This window comes from Channa argus, chromosome 2 (genome assembly GCF_033026475.1).
Source record: "Channa argus isolate prfri chromosome 2, Channa argus male v1.0, whole genome shotgun sequence".
NCBI lineage: Eukaryota > Metazoa > Chordata > Actinopteri > Anabantiformes > Channidae > Channa > Channa argus.
In genome coordinates, this window is record NC_090198.1 from 25995112 (window position 1) to 26008942 (window position 13831).

At 39.4% G+C, this 13831-nt stretch overlaps 1 protein-coding gene across 1 annotated transcript in view; it reads left to right on the top strand.

Moving 5' to 3' along the window:
- The first annotated feature begins 3042 nt into the window (after positions 1 to 3042).
- myom2b (myomesin 2b) overlaps positions 3043 to 13831 on the top strand; it is a 29419-nt gene continuing 18630 nt past the window's right edge. Inside the window, exons 1-15 of the mRNA XM_067487744.1 lie at positions 3043 to 3184; positions 5462 to 5565; positions 7202 to 7259; positions 7491 to 7645; positions 7843 to 7929; positions 10225 to 10313; positions 10523 to 10573; positions 10726 to 10890; positions 11296 to 11457; positions 11629 to 11770; positions 12114 to 12313; positions 12732 to 12785; positions 12866 to 12993; positions 13274 to 13457; positions 13585 to 13759. Of these exons, the coding sequence (XP_067343845.1) occupies positions 5483 to 5565; positions 7202 to 7259; positions 7491 to 7645; positions 7843 to 7929; positions 10225 to 10313; positions 10523 to 10573; positions 10726 to 10890; positions 11296 to 11457; positions 11629 to 11770; positions 12114 to 12313; positions 12732 to 12785; positions 12866 to 12993; positions 13274 to 13457; positions 13585 to 13759 (1733 nt within the window). The 5' untranslated portion in view covers positions 3043 to 3184; positions 5462 to 5482. The remainder of the gene's footprint in view (positions 3185 to 5461; positions 5566 to 7201; positions 7260 to 7490; positions 7646 to 7842; positions 7930 to 10224; positions 10314 to 10522; positions 10574 to 10725; positions 10891 to 11295; positions 11458 to 11628; positions 11771 to 12113; positions 12314 to 12731; positions 12786 to 12865; positions 12994 to 13273; positions 13458 to 13584; positions 13760 to 13831) is intronic.

The following is a 13831-nucleotide window of genomic DNA, read 5'->3' on the forward strand; positions in this document are numbered from 1 at the left end:
GATTCTATGTTGATATCTAAAACTCAAGGCCCAACAGACACGAATGCCAAAAGTGACCTCATTTGTCGTATAAAGAATTACTTTGTTGATAGCCGAAGTGACAGTTGATATCTGAAATCAATCAAACAACACATTTATTAGACAACAGAATATGCCTCTAATTTCAAAGCCTTTTAAAATAAAAGGTATTATCGACTGAAATATCACCTAAAGAGAGGTTCACAAATTCAGGATGAACACACTGTGATAAATATAAACGGGACGTTTATGCGTACTGTAAATTGTATTTAAAATATGCCAATGTGCAGGCCTGCTTGAGTACTGGTGAATAGAAACATACATTTAAAAATTAAGTTCAATGTGATGGACCTCACAAGACAAATCCATCAGACATTTCAATTTTGTAAAGTGATGTGCACCAAGGATTCATAATTTAAAGTTAATATAACAGGTCGGATTTATTAAATATATGAAATGCCCAGGGGTTACTTTTAAATAATGACTCATTTTAAGCCAATGTGTAAAATTAAGCATATCAGGGGAGTCAGAATGAGACCCTAATTTATCTTGCTCTTTCTTCAGGGGCTGCAGTGTCACAATGTGTCGCTTATAATAGTAAAATTTCCTAATGTCTAAATAGTTGATGCAGAGGACAAAACTGTTCATGTTTTTTAATGTTCAAAAATCTTATGAAAATCTAATTCTGAAACTGCAAAACTCTCAGCATGTGTTAAATGTGGTGACACAGGCAGGATGATTAAACCCTTATAATGAAAATGAATGTGAAACACCAACATAGTACCTACTTCCCAGACAAAGGCAGGATTTTATTCCTGTGTGTTCACAATGCACCAACCATAGGAAAATGGATGTCAAACACTCACGTGATATAACAAACATTACAAATACTGCACAGTAAGCAGTACAGAGTGAAGTTTACTGTATAGGGCTTTTATTAAGGGCATAAGGATGAATTACTAATGAAGAATTTATTAGTTCTGTGTCTAGTTCAAATGCCGACTCAATATTTTTAATAATCTGTTTGTGGACTTCAGCTCTGTTTTCAATACTGTTCTCCATGACATCCCCCCGAGTAAGCGGAGGCACCTGATCCTTGCTCCACCTCTCTGCCTCCTCAGAACTGCACCTCCCTGAGCACCTCTTCAAGTTTCCTTAGACACCACCTTGATCGGCCTCATCATTAAGGGCCTCGTCACTAGAGGGAAGAGGATGAATGCTTCGTGTCATGCTGTGGAGAGAACAGCCTGGAGCTGAACACAGAAAATTGTGGAGGTGTTCATTGACCTTTGAGTTCCCCCTTCCACCTCTCATTCAGGGAATGACAGCAGAACTAACTACTTGGGCACCACCATCCAGCAGGAGAGTTAAGTGGGACATGAAAAGAAGCTCCATCACCTAGAAGGCCTAATAGTGTCTCCAACTTCCCCATCTCTACACCTTCAGGGTCAAAACAGAGAGGGAAAAATCATGTCTGACCCCTCTCACTCTGGCCAACCGCTCCTCCAAAAACGTCCCCACGAAGAAAAATCTGACTGACAGACCCCCAAACCAAGGCCGCCGGACACTTCCATAACTTCCATAACACCTCTTCAAAAAGGACACAACTAACACACCGCTTCTCTTCACAGCTTGTTACCACTTTTAACATGTCAAAATACTACTTATTTCTACTACCACTACTAATATTACTAATTATTATTAGTATTAGTATCAGTGTCAGTATTGTATCTATGTTTTCAATGTTCATATTGTGCTTTTTGCCAAAACTAGACAGCACTAAATTCCTCGTACCAGGTACTTGGCAAAATTTCATTTGGATTTCAAAGTATTATTTTGACAAATGTTATAGCATTACTCTGAATGTGATTTTGTTCATGTGAGAGTGTGGATAGATGATCCAGTCCCAAAAAAATCCAGGCTGCCAAAGTGTTGTTTCATTCTGCTTCCGTTTATGTATTTCTATTTTTTCTAATTCATATCATTTGTCTATGGTAAAATGCACTGCTGATCTTCAACAAGATAAAAAAAACCGACCATTTAAAATAAATATTGCCTTAATGCTTTTGCAAAACCATGTCCCTGTTTGTTTTTAAAAAACACACAAACACCTCTTCACTATTAATTCACATATTCCTCTGAGAAATATTTTATTAGGACTCTGTGTATGATGGTGCTTTTTCAGAAGGAATGTTACTCAGTAAGTGCAGCGAGGTGCAGATTTCAGTTCAAAGAAAGGCAACTTTTTCTTTCATTGTCTGTCTTCTTGGTTGCTCTGTTTCCAACTTTTCCAACTTTTTTGCCTGTGTTACTCAAACACGTCACACCACCTGCCCTCTCTCTCGCTTTCATTTTGTTTAACGTAACTCCATATTTTCCCATCATATGATTTCACCTCAGATGTAAAATGTGATTCACAGCTCCTCCACCGTGTCAGGAATAGTCAAGCTGTAACTGTAGCTAGTTTTATAAATAGGGCCTGGCCAAAGTTCAGCATGCGACACAGTGTCTCGAGATGTTTCTGAGTTCAGATGGAGAAAGAGCAGAGAGCCCTCAGTTTGGTCTAATGTGCAGCTAGAGTGTATGAAGCTGCTATTTACTGTAAATATAATTATGTTGCAATAAACATTAAACACTAACATTTCACGGTTTTAAAGTGCAAGTAGTAGAAGTTCTGAATTTAAAAAAAAAAAATGGAACTATGCCATTGTAGTATGGACGGTATTAATGTGAATACCCACTTTTAAAGTAATACGTGAGAAAGCTCGCTGTATTGTTGTCTACTCTAGAACTAAAATGCTGATCTCGAGCTCCTTTTCTTCTGTAAATGTGCAACAAAGCCCTCATAAAATCAACTTAGTCTGTGTATCTGTTTTGTCTACATCAGCCTGCAGCCAGATGTTTAGAATCAGCAAACACGGGCTCCACTCAAAACTCTAATGGTTAAACTCCTTTAATCAAATAGTTTACTGGTTCCAGCAGCACTGAGTCTTGAAGGCTACTGGTTATATATAGGCAGCTCTCTTTCCTTATAGGGCCTCGGGGAGAGGCAGGTGGGGGTCGGTTGGAGACGGGCGGTGGTTTTGTTGGCCTGGTACTTGGTTCAGGCTGTCTCCCTGTGGATTCAGGCTGACAACCGAAGTCCCTGCAAATTAAATCTCAAGGGGTAAGAAAAATACATATTTTATTCTATTTTCTGTTGCTATCCTCTATGTATCTTTGGCCTTTTCTTCAGATTCTGTTTGAAGTGCAGCAGGTGCAGTCAGATGGCTGGAGATATACATAAAGACACAAACATGGGAGGTTGCATGATAAGTGATAGAGGATATAAAAATTGTGAAGGATGTGATGCGCTTCACTTGGAGTAATTTTATTTGTGGTTCCTCTGAGGATGTTGACGGTAATGGCCTTGTCAGGGACAAATGAGACACCAGGTCGGTTAGTTTTTAATCAAATTAACATTCCTATTTGGTTAAACTTGGCACACAAATAGAATAGGGACACTTGGACTGAGGACAAATTGCTAGTGTTTGGCTCTGGGACTTTTGTTTTGTTCATTAAAGAACATTTAATCTTAAATTAAGTAATGTACAGCGTACATTAGACACTATCATTCCATCATATTAACCTTGTCACTACTAAGACAACAGGACTGTATCTTTGCGGTCTGTGATCAGGCTACAGGATTTCAGGAGGTTTGTGCAGTTATGGTTGACCATTTTTGAGGCTAACTGTTACAGATGGAGAAGCTCAGGTGTCATTTGGCAGGCAGTTGTGCTGTTACATTTTTGGCAGGACTAACTGAGTGAGGCGGAGTACAGCCAATGGGACTGCTGGGACTAGAATATGACCTACCACTTGGCTGAGGGCAGTAGAGATTCATCCTGTTTTTTGTTTTATTCGAAGGGACTGAATCTCTCTGTGTCTCATGGTTTAATATTTTATTGAAAAGAATGTTCTGATATCTGCTCTTGATAATAAAACTATATAAATAAACTTTACTTACAAGGAAAATTGAATGCTTTGCTAACTGTAGCAGTACAGCTACAGTAGACTGTTGACAGGCTAAATGACCCACAAAGCACTTAAACTTGGTAAAGGAGAAGTCAATATATCTAAAATGCATGTGTTTCAGCCTTTATTGACTTTGGGGGTAAGATTTGCAAGGTCAGGATTTAGGCCGTTATGTTGTCACCGACAGTATTTGGTTTATTGTCTGCTTGATTGACAGTTTAGGGTCATTATGAGCGAGTTAAACATGGTAATAGTGATAGTTATGTCGGGTTGAAATCGCTTCATGTTTCATCTGACCTTACTTCTTTTCTCTTGACAATGTCAGTGGTGTCAGGCAATTATGTTCCACTATGTGTGCATGATGATGATGATGATGATGATAATGATGATGATGATGATGATGATGTCTGTACCCGTAAGTTTATTTCAGACAGCCATCTAATTAGGCAAAACCACAAATCACAGGGGAAGTGAATCCTTCCATGACCCGATGTGATAAGTAGTTTCAGTACACATCAATATACAGCATTACAATCAGCTAAACACTAAAATTGCCAGTGTAGAACTTCAGATTAGAGATTGTGTTGCCATTCCTCCAGTTCTTTCTCTTCTTTGTGTATAAAATTGCCAAAGGTAACAAGCTATTGTTAGGCTACAAACAAACAACATCATGGTCACATGACTTCAATGTCACCACCACTGAACTTCCTGTTTATAATTAAAAAACAAAAACAAAACACCTCTCATCTACAAAAGCCTTCTGCCTCATATTGACCTGATGTCGTGATTGCAAGTACAAACTCAACAAAACTGTCTATGTGGACTAGTCTCCATGTTCAGCATATTGACTCTGAATGTTACCAACAACCTTTAGACCAATTTATCCACTTGTTAACAACACGCTGTTTTAAAGACACATAAAAGCTCAAAAAAGTGTCAGTGGGGTGTTTACGGACAGATTTGAATGTGAAAATCTTGTACAAAACCAACAAAACCACCACCTGACTCCTGACCTTGTGTTAATAAATGATGTTTGCCACCTTGTCAACACTGAATATTCCATTAAGGTTGCTGTGTTTGGGTGTGTGAAACTGTTGCCAAATTCTGTGTCCAAATTGTAGGAGTCTTTTTCTTTTGGTGTGGGGCAGGAAACACAGAGACATGTTCATTATTGTTGACATATAATGTTGCAAAGTACATTAATAAAGAGAAAGTCTCCATTTTGTTGTCAAAAGTCCCAAAAGCTTCTCGTATAATTCACCATTTCTTTCCTTCTTTACATTTATCTTCATTAAACAACATCTGATTTCAAAAGTCTTATGTAGCCCTTGTTTTGGGGGTATTTTGTTTGTTGCTGATCTTACTTGAAGGCGAGGATGTAAAATACTAAGCTTTGTCACTGTGTTTGTGTGTGTTGCTGGTCCATCAGGTCCGTGTCAACATTGCCACCATGTCAATGTGGATCAGAGGTGGGGCTTACAACCACGAATTCCACCACAAACAGAGCCAATATGTGGTTAAAGAATACAGCAGGTATATGACACACTCCAATACAGGGGTTACTAAAACCTTATGCCTGTTCAGTAAATGTATTACTAATAAGCTTTGTCGAGTTAAATCTTCTAATTAAGCCAAATAGTTAAACGGTTAATTGGTTTGGCTTTACTAATTTTAGCATAGGCCTCTCTGGGAAGCTGCATTATGTAAAGCTCCATAGGTTGAACTGTAAAAAACCGGGCTTGTTTTTGTACGTGATTGGTGTAGAGCAGTGCTTTTCACTCCTAATAATCCAGTGCACATAACTGTTGTATACTCAACATGATGACCACGATTCCAAGAACATTTACATTCAACTTCACATACGTTCTTTTCACATAGATTTAGCCAATCTCCTCAGGCGAACAGCAGACCAAAATCAGCGCATTACTTGTTTTGCCAATTAGTCAGAAATCCCACTGGCTGTGTAAATGGCATGTATCAACCTGCCATCCGACTGCATGAAGAAAACTTGTCTGTGCAGTGTTATCGGCACATACTTGCAGCGACAGTGCACTAGTTTTTCAGTCTTTCTTTTGGATGAAGAAGTCCTTTCCTCCCCCAATCTCACGCCACCGGCAGATCAGCACAACGACTGCTTTGTTAGACCCTTCCTCACTTTCTGGCCCACAGGAAACTCTCATTTTATTCTGCTGGCAGAGGTGGAATGACCACAGGGCCTCAACACTTTATGGACAACAGCAATGGAACCTTCAGGCTCAGAGTTTTGCCCTACTGGCTCTGTTTCTCCAGCTGACAATCTCCAGTTGTCAGGCAACAGGCCAGATGTCAGCTCTGGCCCACAGGCTCCCATGGGCTGGACCTTCAATGGCACTGTATGCTGAATATAGCGTTGGGGAAATTGTGAGAAGACTGTGTATGGCTTCATAGGAAAAGGGAGCTTGAATTGGTTATTGTCCTATTCCGTGTCTCCTGTAGCTATAGCAGTCACAGGGATGTATTACACAAACGGCCCTTGTTGTCCTCAGGGCTCTTACAAAGTGTCCTGCATTGGCGAATGGAGGAGGTTCACAAGCCTTTATTTTGGATTAACAGCAGAGCGTATCAGATGAAAATAAAGAATTTAATCCGACATCTAAAACTGGACATAGTCCCAGTCAGATGCTTGGTTGAGCTAAGCTTACATCAGCCTGTGTGGGTGACGTTACTATCAGTTACACATTTCTGTGCACTGATTGGCAGAGAAAAGGGAGCAGACCTGCAGAGCTTGTTATAAGGCCACTGTATTTGCTTTCAGAAGAAAAGTTGTAATAGACTACCTTCATTTTTCACCTTTTTCATTAGTAGAATTTTAATAATTATGTACAGGTGAAAAACTGTGGTCAAATGTATCACTAGCCCTGTGTTTAACGTGAACACAACATGAGGGCATAAATCTAAGAGACAGAAATCAACACACAGCACAACACAATCTATTTTGAAATATCGTTATGTGGACTGGTGGGTAATAAATAACAGCAGTTTACAATATTTACGGACTAACATATATCTTACAAGAATAATACTTTGCAATTACAAGTTCAAAATTAGTTGATTACGTTTAAGAATGTACTCATTCTAACGTTATGTACAAGGTAAACATTGTTGTCCTGAACTTCCTGTTTGTCATTAGATCTGAAGCGATGGAGGAAAGATATGAGCACAAAACCCGCGCTCACATCCAGGAAGTGGTAAGAATCTTTAAAGTTATCGTATCCACATTTCCATACACAAACTGTATCTGAGCTTGTACTAATACAGCGGTAGTTTTTAATGTGTGTGGTAGGCGTTTATGATAATAAATTTATAACAAGCAAAATCACAGTGGTAATATAAATAGTGGCAATGGGGAAGGACAAGTGTGTGACTTTTATTATTATTTTATGTTTAATATTAATTGTCAATTTGCTTTACTTTTTAAGGTTAAGTCAAAGTTGGTGGACAAATATGTGCATGAAGAGCCAATGATCAGGGGACCAAAGTTCCTGGTTAGGCTCAGATCCCACACCGTCTTTGAAAACACTCCAATCAAACTCTTCTGCACTGTCGACGGTTTCCCCATGCCTGTTGTAAAATGGTAAGCAAGGTCTAAAAACTGGAATATTTTAGTCTCATGACAGATGCACAATTATACTGTCATTTTAAATATTCGGTTTGTATTATAAATTGTATTGAGTTTCATTTCTTAGATAGATATATTACCGACCTTAGCAATTGTGATAATATATACTATTATAATCTTAACTGATGTGGTGTAATTTTACTCCAATATAGGTATAAAGATAATATGCTCCTTGACTTGTCCTCTGGAAAGTACCTGGTGGAAGCCAAAAGTGGAATCCATTCTCTAGAGATCCCAAGGTAACATTTGTTCAGATTGTTAGAAACCATATAAACCTGCTTCCTGTTGTGTCTTTTCACCACTTGTTGAGCAGTTTTTCATGTTGAAGCTGCACTCTACCAATTTTACACATTAAGGTCAGTGAAGTTGTCAGAATTCAGAGAACAGGTCTAATAAATTATGTCTCTGAGCTGCATTAAGTCAGCAGCTGCTCTTGATACATATGCATTCCCAAATCACATGTGCATGTTTTATACTACACACACGCAAGCTTTCAGGAAACATGCTACACATTTGTGCCACCTGCAGTGAGCACACCACTACTGAAGGTACGGTTGCCATGTGCTGATGATATGAAATAAATGAATTCCAAGCATAGGTGCACTGATCAGGCATAACATTATGGCCACCAGTGGAATTTAATGCAATTCAATACAGTGGCTCTGCCATGAATTCTATTTTCCAAGTATACAATTTCTCAGTCTTTCGGTTGACACTGTCAGAAAGGTAATTCTTATACTATGTGTTTATTATTGAGGTGAAAGTGTGGGTAGTGGAGTGCATTTTAAGAAGAACTGTTTCCAATGTTTTGGCCACCTCATTCATTTTAAATAGGGTTGCCAGTGTATTGGATTGCATTAAATTGCACAGGTGGTCATAATGTTATGCCTGATGGGTGCATATAATGGAGTTATCTGAAGGTCAGAGCTTTTCCAAATTATTAATACAAGTAATAATGCATTTAATGTTGTACAACTAATTCTGTGAGAAAATCTTCACAATGTGTTTATAACTTACACAGTATCTTGATTTTTCACTAATGTAGGCTAATAATTCATGACCTTCTGCTACATGCACTGACTGGCCAATAATCTGCCTGTGAACCAGCCGACAATCTTTCCAGACAAGTTGGAGTGGTTATATGCGCGTCAGCCCACTGACTGAGGGGTGACATACTGTATGTGGGACAAGAGCGAAACCCGCTCCCCCTCCAGTCTTAGGAAGCTCAGCTGTTCCAGTGCTGACCTCAGTGCTACATGATACTACAGGATCACTCTTTCCTTGGATCCCGTCAACTCTAACTCCCTCCATGTGTTACTTACATATAGTTTACTAACAATGAAACCCACTGCTTCTCAGCGGCATGAGCTTTACTCTGAATGGTCTGAAAGTGGGACTGAAAGTCTTTTATCAGCCAAAGGATAATTTAAAGAGCTAAGGACAACTCACCACTTACAGTGAATGTATCCTGCTTGAATTTCAAGTGATCCTGAGCTAATTTTAGCACAGGCTCATGATAGAGACAGAAACTGCAAATCCCTATTTCCCACCCGGGATTGGTCTGGTCTGGGATCCTTACTTTACACATACCTATGCAGCACATCCTGTCCCACCCTCCCACCCACTCACATTCAGTACACAAGAGGTTGCACAATTGCAAACATGTTTTACTGAAGTACATACTTAGTGCTATTGTGATGAGAAACAAGAACACGTTTAGTGCTTACAGTAGCTCCATGCTACAGCTCTTCTACGTCATCTTCTAATTATTACATCAGCTTCTGCTTTCTGCATGCAGTGAAATTCCCATGCTAGGTGATACTACAGTACTATGAGGTTGGCATTATATTTACTGTCAACCATTTCACACCACATCTGAAACTCAGTGGGAAACATACGCAACCCAAGCTGGCCAGACACAGTTTTTGCCATCTCAGCTTCGTCAGTTAAACACATTAGGGCTTCATACTGTATCTTCCCATTATACAGTACTTTGTGACTTTGTCTAAAATTGTTTTCATTTTTTGAGTTTTTTAGCATATGCCTATAGACAATATATGACACTGTTAAGACCTATTCTGATGCATCACAAACTACAACTCACAGCATGCAGAACCATTATTGACTCAGGGTTAACTGCCCACTTACCTGTCTCTGGGAAATACAGTACATCTAATCTGAAGTCTTGTATAAGCATTGCATAATTTATCTTTATTAAAATAAGTGCACAGTATGACCATATAGTAGAACTGTGGGTTAAATACCTGTACTGAACCAGTACTGAATTGTGTGACTGCATGTGTTGCCTGCCAGCTGCTGATTATCCCTGGCAACATAAGGCATTGATAGGTGAAATGAACGCTCACTTGGTACATTCCTTCTGTAGTCTACAGTGAGTTAATGTACGTATATTAAAGGAGATCTACATACAAATTTTTCGTTACCCAAAAATTTTGAGCAAACTAAAATGAGATTGTGTTGGAGACGTCATCACTAACTTGACCTGGAGTAACTCGCTCACTTGTGCTTTATAGGTGCACAACTGATGATACGGCTCAGTACACTGCAGTGGCTGGTAACATCCACGGACAAGCCTCTAGCCAGGCTGCCATTGTTGTCAAGAGTAAGGAATTCTATTTGATTATACCCCATTTCTCATGTTGTAATGACTTATCAACTAATCAAATAACTTTACTAAACAGACAGTAATTTCATCATATTCAGCTTTGGCACCTCTACAAATGCAATCACCACTTCTATTCCTATACGTTTACAACTTGCTGCCAAAAATCCTGGGTAACTTTTGGCATGGTTGTTTTTTTCCTCGTGCAGGGTTCAGGCAGGAGGAGGAGTCCTGTCCATATGCATGGTTGCCTTTCACAGGTAAGATCTGTCCACCTGCGGTAGGTCCAGAAATCGCAAAATGTGTACAACTGCTATGTGTCTCTTTTCTAAGTGAAGCAACAAGCTGTCCCCACTAACTGTATTACCATATCTGCCTTATTCTGGATTCCTTCCTTTTCCTTGGCTTTCAGCTGCCATGCTTCCCAAGATTCATTACACTAAAATCCACATTACTTTTGTGGAGAAGTTTGTGCCAGTGTTTGCTACTGAGGGAGAATCTGCCACCCTGTCTGCTACCATGATCCTGAATCCCAACCTGGCCAACCTGCAGCCTGAGGCACAGTGGTATAGAGATGGTAATTTTCATAAAGTTGCATCCTATAATAATAATTTAAATACAATATAATTGTTAGTGTTATATACTAGTCGACATAGCGTCCACCAAACCCGGTCTAGTTGACTTGCTGCCAGGAGCACAGCAGTGGAAAAGAGGGAACATTTTACAGCCACTATTTAAAAAATATTTAATAAATTTACTGAAAGTAGAAAAAGACCCTCTATTCATAGGTAGTTTCATTTCCTCTGTGTTTCTATACACCAGATGGTTTAAAAGCAAATTGTAAAAGGTTAATGTCATTTTCATAATGATGATATTCTGTCACACCTCATATATAATTTATTTAAAAGATTAATGCTGTAGCGAACAGGAATATTAGACTCATGCTGCAAAGCTGAAATCAAGGTCTTGTTTAATTTTCTAGACACTCGTCTATTTGACTCTAAGTGGGTAAAGATTGAAACTGGCAGAGGAGTCACCACGTTGACTCTTCCAAACCTCTACAAAGATGATGAAGGCCTCTACACACTACGCATGGTCACTAAGGGAGGCACCGCACAACACAGTGCATTTGTCTCCGTCGCAGGTGAGATGTGCCAAGTGAGGCCGATAACTGTATATCCAACATTAAGCTTATGTGTGAGGATGATTCAAAGTTCAAATTGAGCCTTGAATCATACCTGCCTACATTGACAATTTTACAGATTTTTACAGAACTATGTAATGTGGTTATTAAAATGCGTCACCTCTTGTGTAGACGGTCCCCCACCAGTCCCTCGTGCTCCCGGTGCTCCTATGGACATCAAGATCCATGATGCCAATAGAGATTATGTCATTGTGTCATGGAAACCTCCAAATACCACCACAGAGGGTCCAATCCTGGGATACTTTGTGGACAAGTAGGAGTTACTGATATAAACACCATAAATAGATAAACTGACCAACATAAAGACAAACTGATAACTGTAAGTCATCACATAGAGTTTTCTTGACTGTGCAAAACCTAAACACATTTGAATTAGCAATATACGTTTGCGGCACCTGCTATGAACTGTAAATTGTTTAGTTGTCTTAGTTGTTCTTATATACTAGCAGTCCATTTAATTGGTGAACTATTTCCTACTTTTCAGTAAATAAATGCATGTGACCTGTACATGGCGACAGGACACTTTTGAAAGACATCGATACATTTTCTTCACCTCCTCAACTCTTTTCTTTATTCTTGTCATTTTCATATTTTAGATGTGAAGTTGGTACTGAAAACTGGACCCAATGCAATGACCACCCCATAAAGATCTGTAAATACCCAGTGTGTGGGCTGTTTGAGGGACACTCTTACCACTTCAGAGTCAGAGCCGTTAACTCCAGCGGAATCAGCAAACCATCCCGCATGTCTGATCCTATCGCTGCGGTGGACCCCACTGAGTTTGAGAGGCTTCACGGTGGGTTTAAATGGATTAGTAGAGAGAAACAAATTCAAGGGTTTTAAACGATTGATGTTCGTGTGCAGTAGCAGTTCAGTGGCATGTTGAGATGGATTTGAAGCTGCTTTGTTTCACCAATTTAACTCAAAAGTAATTTGTCATTAGGCTAACTGATAAATATGTACATATATGACTAGAAACAACCATTGAGTAACTGTTAGTGACAATTACAGACATGAATGAAATTTTTGTTCCTGGTCTACGAAAAAAAAAAAAATCTATGACTGATAATTGTGCTTCATTGACCAAAGTGGTTTAACTAAATCGTTTAACAGTCACTCTACAATATCTATTTTATATTATTGAACTCCATTTCATAGGTCAGTAACTTTAAGCCTGAAGCAGATTGATGATTGTTTCATTTATCCTCCAATAGCCAAAAAACTTGAAGGAAGACTGGATTTTATTTCTTACTACGATGAATTGGAAGGTATGTTTTTAGCTTAACACTAACCTATATATAACCTCTCGAATGTAGTACATAATAATTGTGCGCATGTGTGTATTTAGCTGAAGGAAACCCTCCAGGTGCTCCATCAGGAATTCGTGCATCAGAGATAGACAGAACATACGTTGTTCTCAGCTGGAAAGGCCCTGAATATTCCAGCAAGGCTCCCATGTGGTATTACATAGAAAAGGTATCAAACACTGTTTTACCGTTAAGCTGACACTGTATTCCACCAGAAATTTAATATGTACAGTAAGTTACAGTAAATGCATGCTACTCCTTCTCTTTTGAGGAATAGACTGATATAAACCAACCTCTCTTCTGACAAAACAACTAACTTACTGTATACAACGCTATAGCTGAACACTTTTTATGAATGTAGATCAAACAGGACGGATGTGAACAGCATAGATTCCTCTTAACAGCTACCACTGAGCACACACGCTTTCTCTGTCCGTCTCTCCTCACAGCGTCTGGCAGACACTGGCGCATGGCAGCGCGTTAATACCCAGGTCCCCATTCGATCCCCGCGTTATGCCGTCTTTGACCTGGCAGAGGGCAAACAATATAAGTTCAGAGTTTTGTCTGCCAATATCTACGGAACCAGCGAGCCATCGGAGCCGACTGGGCCTATTGTAACTCTGCAACTCAAAGGTGTGTTTCTGACCATTTTCATTTAATGTCACACACAGCAGATCATCCATGAAGGATGCATCAAGTGCACCTACCATCGGTATCTGTTCCCACTGTTATGACTGTTAATTTTTGGTGTTGTTTTCAGGCGTGCCATCAGCTCCCGGTCAGGTAATTGCCACAAGGGAAACAGACACCTCTGTTCTCATCCAGTGGGCTCCCCCGAAGGAACCCAACAATCTGATTGGCTACTATATTGACCAGTGTGTTAAGGGGTCCAAAGACTGGACCTCAGCCAATCATAAACCTCACAAGAACACCAGGTGTGTTTGCAAGCCAATAAAGACCCATTGTGATGCTCAGAAATTAATTTTTTGTTAATTAGTGCTTAAGAA